General features: G+C 40.8%; 1 protein-coding gene across 2 annotated transcripts in view; it reads right to left on the bottom strand.

The window, feature by feature from the left end:
* NUSAP1 (nucleolar and spindle associated protein 1) overlaps nucleotides 1-14,864 on the bottom strand; it is a 72,845-nt gene that overhangs the window by 26,925 nt on the left and 31,056 nt on the right. For both annotated transcript variants that reach the window (XM_021097458.1, XM_021097455.1), the window contains one exon: nucleotides 9,821-9,889. In XM_021097458.1, coding sequence (XP_020953117.1) covers nucleotides 9,821-9,889 — 69 coding nt within the window. The remainder of the gene's footprint in view (nucleotides 1-9,820; nucleotides 9,890-14,864) is intronic.

Consider the following 14,864-nt stretch of genomic DNA (forward strand, 5'->3'; position numbering starts at 1 on the left):
TCTTGGGAATAGTCATCAGCATGAACTCCTTTATAGGTGGCAATTTTGGAAAAATCTAGCCCCAACCATCAGGGCTCAGAATCTGCAGGCCAAATAATTTGAATGGGAACACAGCCCCACCCATCAGCAAAAAGGAAGCCTAAAGACACCCCAGGCACACAGTGCACTTTGTCTCCAATCACACCCAGAGACACAGCCCTACCCACCAGAGGATTAAAAATAAGCTCCGCCTACCAGTGGGCAGGCACCAGTCTCTCCCATCAGGAAGCCTATAGCAAGCCCCAATACCAACTTCAGTCACAGGGAGGGCAGACATCAGCATCAAGAGAGGCTACAACCCTACTGTCTGCAAAAATGAGACCAAACCAAAAATCTATATAAAATGAAAAGGCAGAGAATTATGACTCAGATAAGGGAACAAGAAAAAACCCCCAGAAAAAGAACTAAGTGATCTGGAGATTACCAACTTCCATGAAAAAGACTTTAGACTGATGACAGTAAAGATGATTCAAGATCTTGGAAATAAATTGGAGGCAAAGACTGATAAATTACAACACTGAGCAAAGAAATAGAAGTTTTAAGGATTAAGCAAGCTGAGATGCAAAATACAATAACTGAAATAAAAAATTCACTAGATGCGACCAACAGAAGAATAGAGGCAGAAGAACAAATAAGCGAAGTGGGGGACAGACTAGTGGAAATCACTGACATGGAACAGAAAAGAGAAAAAAGACCAAAAAGAAATAAAGACAGTCTAAGAGAACTCTGGGACAACATTAAATGCACCAGCATCCGTATTATAGGGATGTCAGAAGGAGAAGAGAGAGAGAAAGGGCCAGAGGAAATATTTGAAGAGATAATAGCTGAAAACGTCGTTAACATGGGAAAGGAATCACTCTCTCAAATCCAGGAAGCACAATAAGTACCATATGAAATAAACCAAAAGAGGAACACCCTGAGACACATATTAATCAAACTGACCAAAATTAAAGACAAGGAGAAAATATTGAAAGCAGCTAGGGAAAAAGAAACAAGTAACATACAAGGGAACTCCAATAAGGTTAACAGATTTTTCAGCAGAAACTCTGCAGGCCAGAAGGGAGTGGCACCATATACTTAAAGTGATGAAAGGAAAAAAACTCCAGCCAAGATTACTCTAGCCAACAAGACTCTCGATTAGATTTGAAGGAGATATCAAAAGCTTTATAGACAAGCAAAAGCAGGATACTGGAGGTACACTTGCAATTAAGAGACCAGCATCTTAAAACAATCTTGTATATGTACATAAAGACTCCTATATCAAAACTTCATGATAACTGCAAACCAAAAAGCTCCAATTGATACACCCACAAATAAAAAAAGGCAATCCAAACACAATTCTAAAGATAGTTATCAAACCACAAGACAAGAGAACCAGAGGGAAGAAAAAAGACCAACAAAAACAAATTCAAAACAGTTAAGAAAATGGCAATAAGAACATACATATCAATAATTACTTTAAATGTAAATGGACTAAATACCCCAAACAAAAGACATAGACTGGATACAAAAACAAGACCCATGTAGAAGCCGTCTTCAAGAGACCCACTTCAGTTCTAGAGACACATACAAATTGAAAGTGAAAGGATGAAAGAAAATATTCCACGCAAATGGAAATCAAAAGAAAGCTGGAGTAGCAATACTCATATCAGACAAAATAGACCTTAAAATAAAGAATATAAGAGACAAAGAAAGACATTACATAATGATCAATGGATGATTCCAAGAAGAAGATAACAATTGTAAACATACAGGCACCCAACAGAGGATCACCTCAGTATATAAGGCAACTGCTAACAACCTTAAAAGGAAAAATAGACAATAACACAATAATAGCAGGGGACATTAACACCCCAACTAACAGCAATGGACAGATGGTCCAGACAGAAAATCAACAAGGAAACGCAGGCCTCAAATGATGCATTAGACCAAGATAGAATTAAGGAATACTTATAGAACATTCCATCCAAAAGCAGAATACACATGAGTTCACCTTACAGCTCAGTGGAAAGGAATCTGACTAGCATCCATGAGGACACAGGTTCGATCCCTGGCCTCTCTCAGTGGGTTAAGGAATTGGAGTTGCCATGAGCTGTGGTGTAAGTCACAGATACAGCTCAGATCTAGCATTGCTGTGGCTGTGGTGTAGGCCACCAGCTACAGCTCCAATTCAACCCCTAGCCTGGGAACCTCCATATGCCATGGGTGTGGCCCTAAAAAGATAAAGAAAGCAGAATACACATTCTTATCAAGTGCACACAGAACATTCTCAAGGATAGATCACATTCTGGGCCACAAATCAAGGCTTGACAAATTTAGGAAAATTGAAATCATATCAAGCCTCTTTTCTGACCGCAATGCTATACAATTGGAAATCAACAAGAATAAAAAATGTAAAAAACACAAACTCGTGAAGACTAAGCCACATGCTACTAAACAACCACTGGATCACTGAAAGAGGAAATTAAAAAATACCTAGAAGCAAATACAACAATCCAAAGCCTACGGGATGAAGCAAAAAGCAGTACTAAGGAGAGGATTTTATAGCAATACAAGCCTACCCCAGGAAACAAGAAAAAGCTCAAGTAAACAACTACAAGTAAAGCAACTAGAGTGAAGAACAGACAAAACCCAAAATTAGCAGACCTATACTCTAAAAACCATCAAGATGCTGATGAAAGAAATCAAAGATGACATAAACAGATGGAAAGATATACATTGCTCTTGGATTGGAAGAATCAATATTGTCAAAATGACTATACTACCCAAGGCAATCTACAGATTCAATGCAATCCCTATCAAATTACTAAGGACATTTTTCACAGAGCTCGAACAAAATATTTTAAAGTTTGTTTGGAGGCACAGAAGACCCCAAATAGGCAAAGCCATCCTAAGAAAGAAAAATGGGGCTGGAGGAATCAGGCTCCCTGACTTCAGACTATACTACACAACTATAGTCATCAAAACAATATGGTATTGTCACGAAAACAGAAATATAGATCAGTGAAACAGGTTAGAGAACCCAGACAAATGAGGCAAGAATATACAATGGACAGAAGACAGTTCCTTCAATAAGTTGTGCTGGGAAAACTGGACAGCACATGGGAAAGAATGAAATTAGAACACTTCCTGACACCATATGCAAAAATAAAGTCACAAATGGATTAAAGATCTAAATATAAGGCAGGATACCCTAAAACCGTTAGAGGAAAACACAGGCTGAACACTCTCTTGACATAAACCACAGCAATATCTTCTCAGATCCACCTCCTAGAGTAATGATAATAAAAACAAAAATAAACAAATGGCACTTAATTAAACTTAAAAGAAACCCTAACAAAACAAAAAGACAAGCCCCGGAATGGGAGAAAATATTTCCAAATGAAAGGAAATCAAAGATGACACAAAGAGATGGAAAGATATACCATGTTCTTGGATTGGAAGAGTCAATATTATCAAAATGACTATACTACTCAAGGCAATCTACAGATTCAATGCAATCCCTATCTAATTACCAATGACATTTTTCACAGAACCTGAACAAAGTATTTTAAAGTTTGTTTGGAAGCACAACAGACCCAGAATAGCCAAAGACATTCTGAAAAAGAAAAATGGAGCTGGAGGAATCAGGATCCCTGACTTCAGACTATACTATAAAGCAAGAGTCATCAAAATCATATGGTACTGGCACAAAGGCAGAAATACAGATCAGTGGAACAGGATAGAAACCCACACACCTACAGCCAACTCATCTATGATAAAGGAGGTAAGAATATACAATGGAGAAAAGACAGCCTGTTCAATCAATGGTGCTGGGAAAACTGGACAGCCACATGGAAAAGAATGAAATGAGAACACTCCCTAACACCATACACAAAAATAAACTCCAAATGGATTAAAGACCTAGATATAAGACCAGACACTATAGAACTCTTTGATGAAAACATAGGCCAAACACTCTCTGACACAAAGGACAGCAACAACTTCTCAGATCCACCTCTTAGAGTAATGACAGTAAAAACAAAAATAAACAAACGGGACTTAAAAGTTTCTGCACAGCAAAGGAAACCCTAAACAAAATGAAAAGACAACCCACAGAATGGGAGAAAATATTTGCAAATGAATTGACTGACAAGGGATTTATCTCCAAAATTTATAAACACCTCTTACCTCTCAATACCAAAAACACAAACAGCCCCATCAAAAAATACGCAGAAGATCTAAACAGAGGATTCTCCAAGGAAGACATACAGATGGCCAAAAAACACATGAAAAGATGTTCAACATCACTCATCACTAGAGAAATGCAAATCAAAACCACGATGAGGTACCACCTTACACCAGCCAGAAAGGCCATCATCAAAAACTCTACAAACAGTAAATGCTGGAGAGGGTGTAGAGAAAAAGGAACCCTCTTACACTGTTGGTGGGATTGTAAATTGGTGCAACCACTGTGGAAAACAGGATGGAGATTCCTCAGAAAACTAAACATAGAACTATGATCCAGTAATCCCACTCCTGGGCATCTATCCAGAGAAAATCATGACTTGAAAAGACACATGTACTCCAATGTTAACTGCAGCACTATTTGCAATAGCCAAGATAGGGAAACAACCTAAATGTCCATCGACAAAGGAGTGGATAAAGAAGATGTGGTACATATACCCAGTGGAATATTACTCACCCACTAAAAGGAATGAAGTAACAGCATTTTTAGCAACATGAATGGACCTAGAAATTATCATGCTAAGTGAAGTCAGTCAGCCAGTGAGACAGAAAGGTCATATGCTATCACTTGTATGTGGAATCTAAAAAAGGATCCAATGAACGTATTTGAAGAACAGAAACTGACTCACAGACTTTGAAAAACCTATGGTTACAAAAGGAGACAAGTTGTGGGGGCAGGAATGGGCTTGAGGTTTGAGATGGAAATGTTGTAAAATTAGGTGATGATGGTTGTACAACTATTACTATAATAAAAAATCACTGATTTTTTTTCTTTAAAAGAAAATTAACATACACAAAATATAAAGACATAGGTATAAAAATAAAACAGGAGTTGGAGTTCCCGTCATGGCTCAGTGGTTAATGAATCCGACTAGGAACCATGAGGTTGCGGGTTTGATCCCTGGCTTGCTCAGTGGGTTAAGGATCTGGCGTTGCCATGAGCTGCGGTGTAGGTCACAGAAGGGGCTTGGATCCTGCGTTGCTGTGGCTGTGGTGTAGGCCGGCGTCTACAGCTCCGATTAGACCCCTTGCCTTGGAACTTCCATATGCCGCGAGAGCGGCCCAAGAAATCGCAAAAAGACCAAAAATAAATAAATAAAAAAAACAGGAGTTCCCGTCATGGTGCAGCGGAAGCAAATCTGACTAGCATACATGAGGTTGCGGGTTTGATCCCTGGCCTCTATCAGTGGGTTAAGGATCTGGCATTGCCATGAGCTGTGGTGTAGGCTGGTGGCTGCAGCTCTGATTCAACCCCTAGCTGGGTGAGAACCTCCATATGCAGTGGGTGCTGCCCTAGAAAAGACAAAAAGACCAAAAAAAAAAAAAAAAAAAGAAAAAAGAAAAAACTCTAAGGACTCAACCCAAAAACTACTTGAACTAATCAACAAATTCAGCAAAGTAGCAGGATATAAGATATACATTCAGAAGTCAGTTGCATTTCTGTATACTAACAATGAAATAGTAAGGGAATACAAAATACATTTTAAAATTGCACCCCAAAAAATCAAATACCTGGGAATACACCTGACTAAGGAGGTAAAGGACTTATATGTGGAGAACTATAAAACATTCATCAAGAAAATTAAAGAAGATGGCAAGAAATGGAAAGATATTCCATGCTCCTGGGTTGGAAACATTAATAATGTAAAAATGGCCATATTACCCAAAGGAATCTACAGATTTAATTCAATCCCTATCAAATTACCCATGACATTTTTCATAGAACTAGAACAAACAATCCAAAAATTTATATGGAACCACAAAAGACCCAAAGCAATCCTGAGGAAAAAAAATCAAGCAGGAGGCATAACTCTCCCAGACTTCAGGCAATATTATAAAGCCATAGTCATCAAGACAGTGTGGTAGTGGTACCAAAACAGACATACAGACCAACGGAACAGATACAGAACCCAAAAATAAACCCAGACACCTATGGTCAATTAATCTTTGACAAAGGAGGCAAGAACATAAAATGGGAAAAAGAAAGTCCCAAGAATTGCTGCGAAACCTGGACAGCTGCATGTAAATCAATGAAACTAGAACACACCCTCACACCATGAACAAAAATAAACTCAAAATGGCTGAGACTTAAATATAAGACAAAATACCATCAAACTCCTAGAAGAGAACATAAGCAAAACATTCTCTGACATCAACCTTACAAATATTTTCTCAGGTCAGTCTCCCAAAACAACAGAAATAAAAGCAAAAGTATGTGGCTTTGGCTTAGGCCAGCAGCAACAGCTCACATTAGGCCCCTAGCCTGGGAACCTCCACATGCTGTGGGCATGGCCCTAAAAGAACAAAAGACAAAAAAAAAAAAAAAAAAAAAAAAAAAAAAGAAAAAGAAAAAAGAAACCAATGGGACCTAATCAAACTTACAACCTTTTGCACAGCAAAGGAAACCATAAGAAAGATCAAAAAGACAACTTACAGAATGGGAAAAAGTAGTTTCAAATGATGCAAATGACAAGGGCTTAATCTCTAAAATATACAAACAACTTATACAATTCAACAGCAAAACAGCCAATAACCCAATGGAAAAATGGGCAAAAGACTGAAGAGACATTTCTCCAAAGAAGATATACAGATGGCCAACAAGCTCTTGAAACAATGCTCAACATCACTGATTATTAGAGAAATTCATATTAAATTACTATGAGGTACCACCTCACACCAGTCAGAATGGCCATCATTAGTAAGTCCACAAATAGCAAATGCTGGAGGGGTTGTGGAGAAAAGGGAACCCTCCTGCACTGTTGGTGGGAATGTAAATTGGTACAACCACTATGGAAAACATTATGGAGGTACCTTAGAAAACTATACATAGAATTACCATATGACCCAGCAATCCCACTTTTGGGCATATATCTGGACAAAACTTTCCTTTCAAAAGACACATGCACCTGCATGATCATGGCAGCACTATTCACATAGCCAAGACTTGGAAACAACCTAAATGTTCATTGACAGATGAATAGATTAGGAAGATGTGGTATCTATACACAATGGAATACTACTCAGCCATAAAAAAGAACAAAATAATGCCATGTGCAGCAACATGGATGGAATGAGAGACTCTTATACTGAGTGAAGTCAGTCAGAAAGAGAAAGACAAATACCATATGGTATCACTTATATCTGAAATCTAATATATGGCACAAATGAACCTTTCCACAGAAAAGTAATGCATGGACTTGGAGAACAGACTTGTGGTTGCCAAGAGGGAGGGGTGGGAGTGGGATGGACTGGGCATCTGGGGTTAATAGATGCCAACTGTTGCATTTGGAATGGATAAGTAATGAGATCCTGCTGTATAGTGCTGGGAACTATATCTAGTCACTTGTGATGGAACGTGATGGAGAATAATCTGAGAAAAAGTGTGTGTGTGTATATATATATATATGTACATATATACATATGTGACTGGGTCACTTTGTGGTACAGTAGAATCACAGAACACTGTAAACCAACTATAACGGAAAAAATAAAAATTATTAAAAAAAATGCACTCAAACAAAAAGTGGGTACTGCAGAAATACAAAAAACCAGAAGAGAATACTATGAACAATGATATGCCAACAAATTTGACAACCTAGAAGAAACGTACTACTTTCTAGAGACAAACAACAGCACACCAAAACTGAAAGAACAGATCATTTGAACAGATCACTAGAAATGAAATTGAATATATAATAAAAACACTCCCTACAAATAAAAGTCCAGGACCAGATGGCTTCACAGGTGAATTCTACCAAACATACAAAGAACTTATATCCATCCTTAAACTTTACCCAATGACTGAAGAAGTAACACTCCCTAAGGCATTGTATGAAGCCACCATCACCCCAATAAGAACACCAGACAAAGATACTACCAAAAAAGAAAATCATTGCAATTAAAACTTGGAATCAAAGAGAATTTTGGGAGTTCCTGTGGTGGTGCCGAGGAAACGAATCCGATTGGGAATCTTGAGGTTTCAGGTTTGAGCCCTGGCCTTGTTTAGTGGGTTAAGGATCCGGCATTACCGTGGGCTGTGGTGTAGGCTGCAGACGAGGCGCAGATCTGGCATTGCTGTGGCTGGCAGCCGTAGCTCTGATTGGACTCCTAGCCTGGGAACCTCCATATGCTGTGGGTGTGGCCCTAAAAAGACTTAAAAAAAAAAAAAAAAAAAGAATTTTGAGTTTCCTTGTGGGGCAGTAGGTTAAGGATCTGGTGTTTTCACTTCAGTGGCACGGGTTGCTGCTGTACGGGTTTGATCCCTGGTCTGGGAACTTCGACATGTCACAGGCGTGAGCAAAAAAAAATAAAAAAATAAAAAATTTTGAATATTGAAAGTTTCAAAATGTTTGTAACCTGGAATATAGTGCATTACGAAGATTATGAAAACAGAAGGAATTTAAATTTTCAGTGCATGTTTATATTTACCTTCATTTTCAGATACAGAATGGATGCTCTCCAAGGCCCAGTTCCTTAAGGTGTTTCAACATTTTCCTGTATTTCAAGTTAAGAATCCCAGTCTAACAATAGCATTCATTGATCCATTTAGATATCGAGCTTTGTCAAAAATCTCTGGTGTGGGCCTGAAGCATCCATGACAGCTGCTCCCTTCAGCAGTGATTTAGATATTTATTGCCCATCACTTTCACAGTCCTCAACTTCATTTGATTCTTACAACACTCAATTCCAAACAGATGTTATTTCCATTTTAAAGAACAGGAAACTAAGAATCAAGGAGTCTAAGTTTTCTAAGAGCCCACACAGAAAAAAAGATAGGAGCTGCTACTTAACTGGGCTTTTCTGACCTCAAATCTAGTTCCTTTCCTACAAACACCATTTGGCATAGGTGTAGCAATTAGTAATTAATCTCTGCATTTGTATGAGAACATCTTTTTTTTTTTTTTTTTTGCCATTTCTTGGGTTGCTCTTGCGGCATATGGAGGTTCCCAGGCTAGGGGTCTAGTCAGAGCCATAGCCACTGGCCTACACCAGAGCCACAGCAACGCGGGATCCGAGCTGCATCTGCAACCTACACCACAGCTTACAGCAATGCTGGATCCTTAACCCACTGAGCAAGGCCAGGGATCGAACCTGCAACCTCATGGTTCCTAGTCGGATTTGTTAACCACTGAGCCACGACGGAAACTCTGAGAACATATTTTTGATATTTGTTTTTTCAGGGCTGCACCTGTGGCATTTGGAAGTTCCCAGGCTAGGGGTCAAACGGGAGCTACAGCTGCCAACCTACACCACAGCCATAGCAACACGGGATCCTGAACCCACTAAGCGAGGACAGGGATGGAACCCACATCCTCATGGATACTAGTCAGGTTCGTAACCCGCTGAACCACAAGGGGAACTCCCTGTATGAGAACATCTTATTCAACAGATTACACAGGCAGTCTTGCCATTTCTAATAATTATGAAAGGATTTACAATTAGCAATAACATTCTTTTTGGTAATAAATAGCATGTCTTAAGTCATCACCAATGGTTTTTATCACTCATTAACTGACTGTTTTGCTATTTAATAGGTGGTGAAAATGTTACTTACCTGATTCTCTTTTTCTTCTTTTAATTCATTTTTAAGGTGGGCTTTTAAGGCTCTTAACAATTTGTCTGCCTGTAGAAAAGTTAAATGCCTTTATCAGTAGAGTGAAAACTCAAATATAAGCAAGACACACTGAACATTTTCTCCTGCTCTTGTCTTCATCAAACGTCCTCCTGGCAGGCTTTGGGAGTAGGATGACCAAGATAGAATTAGTCGCTGTCCACACAGATGCCACAGCAAAGTGGGGAATTCAGAGAGGAAAGTGCCAATTACCAGATCATGCAATAAGTGCCAATGTGAGGAAGCTCAGATGTCCTGTGAGATCACACGTGGGCTGGGCCACCAAAGCCTGGACTGCTAGGGTAGACTTCAGCAGGTAACTGGACACACACACCATTTCTCTCTCTTTTCTTTGGGGGGTGGGGGGGGCTGTGGTGTACAGCAACTTGATATGAGATCTCAATTTCCTGGCTAGGGATTGAACACAGGCCGAAGTGGTGAAAGCACTGAGTTCTAAGTACTAGACCACCAGGGAACTCCCCATACCAGTTCTAAGATAAAACGTGAGGTCTCTAGCTGCTGAGGCTGAAGAACAAATAAGAGAGAGGGAGGCAAAGGGAAAAGGGTAGGGAAATAGCATGGGACGCCAAAAGGGAGTAGAGAGTGAACTCAAGTTCACTGTGGGCTGAAGCAGGGAGCTGTTAGAGGGGATGATGAGAGAACACTGGGAAAGTAGGCCTGATCCTGCCAGCACTTGCAAGAACTTTACCCTCGGGGCAAAGGCAGCCTGCAGCTTGCAGCAGGGCAGTGGGTGACCAGTTTTGTATTCTTTAGAACATTTACTCTGGCTGTACAGTGTGCAGGCTGCATTTGATGAAGGTAGGATCAAAGATAAGGAAGCAGCTGTGAGGCTGTTGTAGAAAACCAGAGACGACCTCAGCCCGAGCTGGTACAGGCCTGAGGCCACGTGGGTGGACTAAAAACCTTCCTAGGAAGTAAAATCAATGTGAATGTGCGGGTTGAGGAACAGGGAGATTTTACTATGTCCAGGTTTCTGGCTTGGGGAGGGGAAGAACCCCAAACATGTCCATCTTAGGAGAATGGTTACAGGCCCCTTCAGGTAGGACCTTCTAGTTTCTCCTCCCACCCCAGGAAACCGTCCCTTTCTATTCTTTCCTGGAAGAGAAGTACTAATTTGATAGTTTACACTTTCCTGCCCTTTAAAAGGGCAAGGGCATGGCTGGGCTCTCTTGCCCTCCTCCTCCATCAGGCATGCAGGTGAGAGCCAGAGCCCCTTCTCAAGTGGGGCCCAGACACCAGGCTCAGCTCTTCTCTGCTCACACCATTCACCAATGGCCATGTGTCTGGCTGAGAGTGGCAGAGATTCTGATTTGGTTTGGGCTTCAGAGCTCAGGAGAGGCCGTGGAGTTAACCAGAATGCTCTGCATCAAGAGATCAGGCACTACAGCTGCTCAGAGTAATAAAGCACTGCCCTATTTTCCACATGCCATTGTTCTTTGAACCCCTCTTGGGGTCTTCTATGTGAAGTGGGTGATGGGCAAGGCAGAATTTAGGCATTCCTGATTCTTCTCTTTTTTAACCCCTCAATCACTTTATTGAGGTAGGACTGACAAATAGCTGCCAATATTTAATGTATATAAATTGGTTATGTTGAGAGATAAATATATATTTGTGAACCCAATATCACTACCATAAATTTATCACATAAATGTTTTCTACTGCCCCCTTTGAATATTTGCTGGGGGGGAGAGTGGTAGCAAATTTTAAATAGGTTTTTTTTTTTTTTTTGGTCTTTTTAGGTCCGAGCCCACGGCATATGGAGGTTCCCAGGCTAGGGGTCTAATCGGAGCTGTAGCTGCCAGCCTATGCCAGAGTCATAGCAATTCAGAATCTGAGCTGCATCTGTGACCTATACCACAGCTCCTGGCAATGCCAGATCCTTAACCCACTGAGCAAGGCCAGGGATTGAACCTGCAACCTCATAGTTCCTAGTCGGATTCGTTTTTGCTGTGCCACGATGGGAACTCCTGGATTCTTTTTTTTTAGGTTTAAAGAAAGTCACCGAAGGGCACTGAGCAGGAAAATGACACAACCTAAATTTCAAGTATCACCCAACTACCAGGAGAACACTATTGTGAGGCAAGAGTAGAGATAGGGTCTCAAGCAATGGTCAAGCGATGCAGGCACCATGGCCCAGGTTTACAGCACTGGACATGGTATCCAAGCCAGATTTCAGGTTTGAGAGCAAGAGCTTGCCAGGATGGATGGGTTTGGGCAGTGAAGAGAGGAATCAACCAAATCTTAAAAAAAAAAAAAAACAGAAAAAAAACGCTTTTTTTCTTTTTAGGGCTGCATCCATGGCATATGGAAGATCCCAGGTTAGGGGCTGAATTAGAGCTGCAGCTGCTGACCTACACCACAGCAACACCAGACCTAAGCCCCATTTGCAACCTACACCAAAGCTTGTGGCAATGCCAGATCCTTAACCCATTGAGCAAGGCCAGGGATCGAACCCACATCCTCATGGATACTAGTCAGGTTCTTAACCCGCTAAGCCACAGTGAGAACTCCAACCAAGTCCTGAGACAGGGAAGAGGTCTTGTTTTGACCTGACCTCGCTCGTTAATATGCACTTAAGTACACGAGTAGCAGATCAGGTAAGAGGTCTCACTGGAGATACGAAATCAGGAATCATCAGTTTCAGGTAAATTTAAAGTTCTGAGAATTGATGAGATCAGCAAAGGAGAAAGCACAGTTAGAGAAAAGGCCCAGGAGGGAACTCTGGGGCATTCCGAATGTGGAGATTTGGCAGAGGAAGAATCTGCAAAGGAGAATGAAAAGAAGTACTACTAATGCAGGAGAAAAATATCAAAGAAGTCTAGGAAAGAAAGTGGTTCCAGAAGAAGGGAGTGGTCCATTCTGCCAAATGCTGCTGCTGGGCAGGTGTGGATAGAGACGCCCACAGCTTTGTAAAGCACAGGGCAGAGTAACATCAGTAAGATCAGTTTCAGCAGGAAAGAACAGAGAAACTGGGCAGTAGATAAAGGACATGGGTCAGGAGAGGGGTTTTGTTTCTTTCTGAAAAAATGCGTGAGGAATTCCCTGGTAGCTCAGTGGGTTAAGGATCTGGAGTTGTCACTGCTGTGGCACAAATTCGATCCCTGGCCCAGGAACTTCCACATGCCTGGGCATGACCAAAAAATACACAAAATACAATAAAAAGATGGGTGATATTAAGACTCTATTGCATGCATTATGGAAAGGAGCCAGCCGAGTTGAGAGAAACTGATGCAGCAGAGGAATAACTGCAGCACAAAAGGCAAGACTGGTCTTAGGCTCAGCCTTTTACTCTAAGATAAAACAGGTGGAAGGCAGAGAGGCTCTGGGACAGGTTCAGGCTAGCTGGAGGGTTTGGTGATGAAAAGACGAGGTCATTCTCAGCTGACTGCATCTATTTTTCCAAGACCTGTGAGGGAGAGTTATCAGGTGCGCTAAGGGAGCCAATTTGAGGTGAGAGGATATGAAATAGTAGCTCTCAATAATGGGAAAATTAAGACTACTAAGGATGTTAAGAGAATCAAAGAAATAATAAATTTAGGGTCACATTTAAATTAAGCTCAGTCAACCAAGTTAGGTGACTTTCAGGTCAGCTGGTTTAGGTACAAACAAGGATTAAGTACAGAGCTGGGTTTAATCAGGTGAAGTTTTGCCAGGTGAGGGAAGCTGCAAGAAAATGGAAATGGCACCAATCTTTATAACCTAAGCTTGCAAGAGTGAGAAAAGGACCAGTGGCCATACGATGAATCTTAGTAACTGACTCCTTCATTTTGTCTTAACATTAAAAGTACTGTCTCACAAAAGAGTTAATATTTTTTCATCTAATTTTATTTTGAATGTCATCATATTGGTGAAATTTATTTAAATCTTATTTTGTTAGGTTTTTAAAATATAATCAAATCTTGATAATTTCTTAAGAGAAATTTATTCATTTTTTGTTACATACTTGGAATTTTTCTTTTTTTTCTTTTTTTAGGGCCCCCCCCCATGGCATATGGAGGTTCCCAGGATAGGAGTCAAATCAGAGCTGTAGCCATTGGCCTATGCCACAGTCACATCAGATCCAAGCCTTGTCTGTGACCTACACACAGCAACACTGGATCCTTAACCCACTGAGCGAGACTAGAGATCAGGCCCACATCTTCATGGATACCAGTCAGAATCTTTTCTGCTGAGCCACGATGGGAACTCCCTGTATTTGTAATTTTTAAAAGGCAAGTGATTTAACAAGTTAAGCAGTAAAAACTGTAAATAATTTAAAACATTTTAATAATGGGAGATTTTAAATGCATACAAAGGTAGAGAATAGAGCAATGAACCCCTCTGTATCCATCACACAGTTTCAACAAGTATCAAAACTGCCCTTTACTTGTCTAGTCCCCGTTTCGTTTTGGTTTTCCTGGATTATTTTGTAACAAATTCCAGGCATCATAACATATCTGTAAATACGTGGCATGTATTACTAAGAAGTAAGGACTCTTTTTTTTTTTTTCCTTTTTAGGGCCACACCTGCAGCATATGCATGTTCCTTAGGCTAGGGGTCGAATCAGAGCTGCAGTTGCCAGCCTACACCAACAGCACCACAAGATTTTTAACCCACTGAGAGTGGCCAGAGATTGAACATGCATCCTCATGGATACTAGTCAGATTCTTTTTTTTTTTTTGTCTTTTGTCTTTTTGTTGTTGTTGCTATTTCTTGGGCCGCTCCCGCGGCATATGGAGGTTCCCAGGCTAGGGGTTGAATCAGAGCTGTAGCCGCTGGCCTACACCAGAGCCACAGCAAAGCAGGATCAAAGCCACATCTGCAGCCTACACCACAGCTCACGGCAACGCCGGATCGTTAACCCACTGAGCAAGGGCAGGGACCGAACCCGAAACCTCATGGTTCCTAGTCGGATTCGTTAACCACTGTGCCACGACGGGAACTCCCCCTAGTCAGATTCTTAACCCACTGAGCCACAATGGGAAC

The sequence above is a fragment of the Sus scrofa genome, chromosome 1, assembly GCF_000003025.6.
Source record: "Sus scrofa isolate TJ Tabasco breed Duroc chromosome 1, Sscrofa11.1, whole genome shotgun sequence".
NCBI classification, from domain to species: domain Eukaryota; kingdom Metazoa; phylum Chordata; class Mammalia; order Artiodactyla; family Suidae; genus Sus; species Sus scrofa.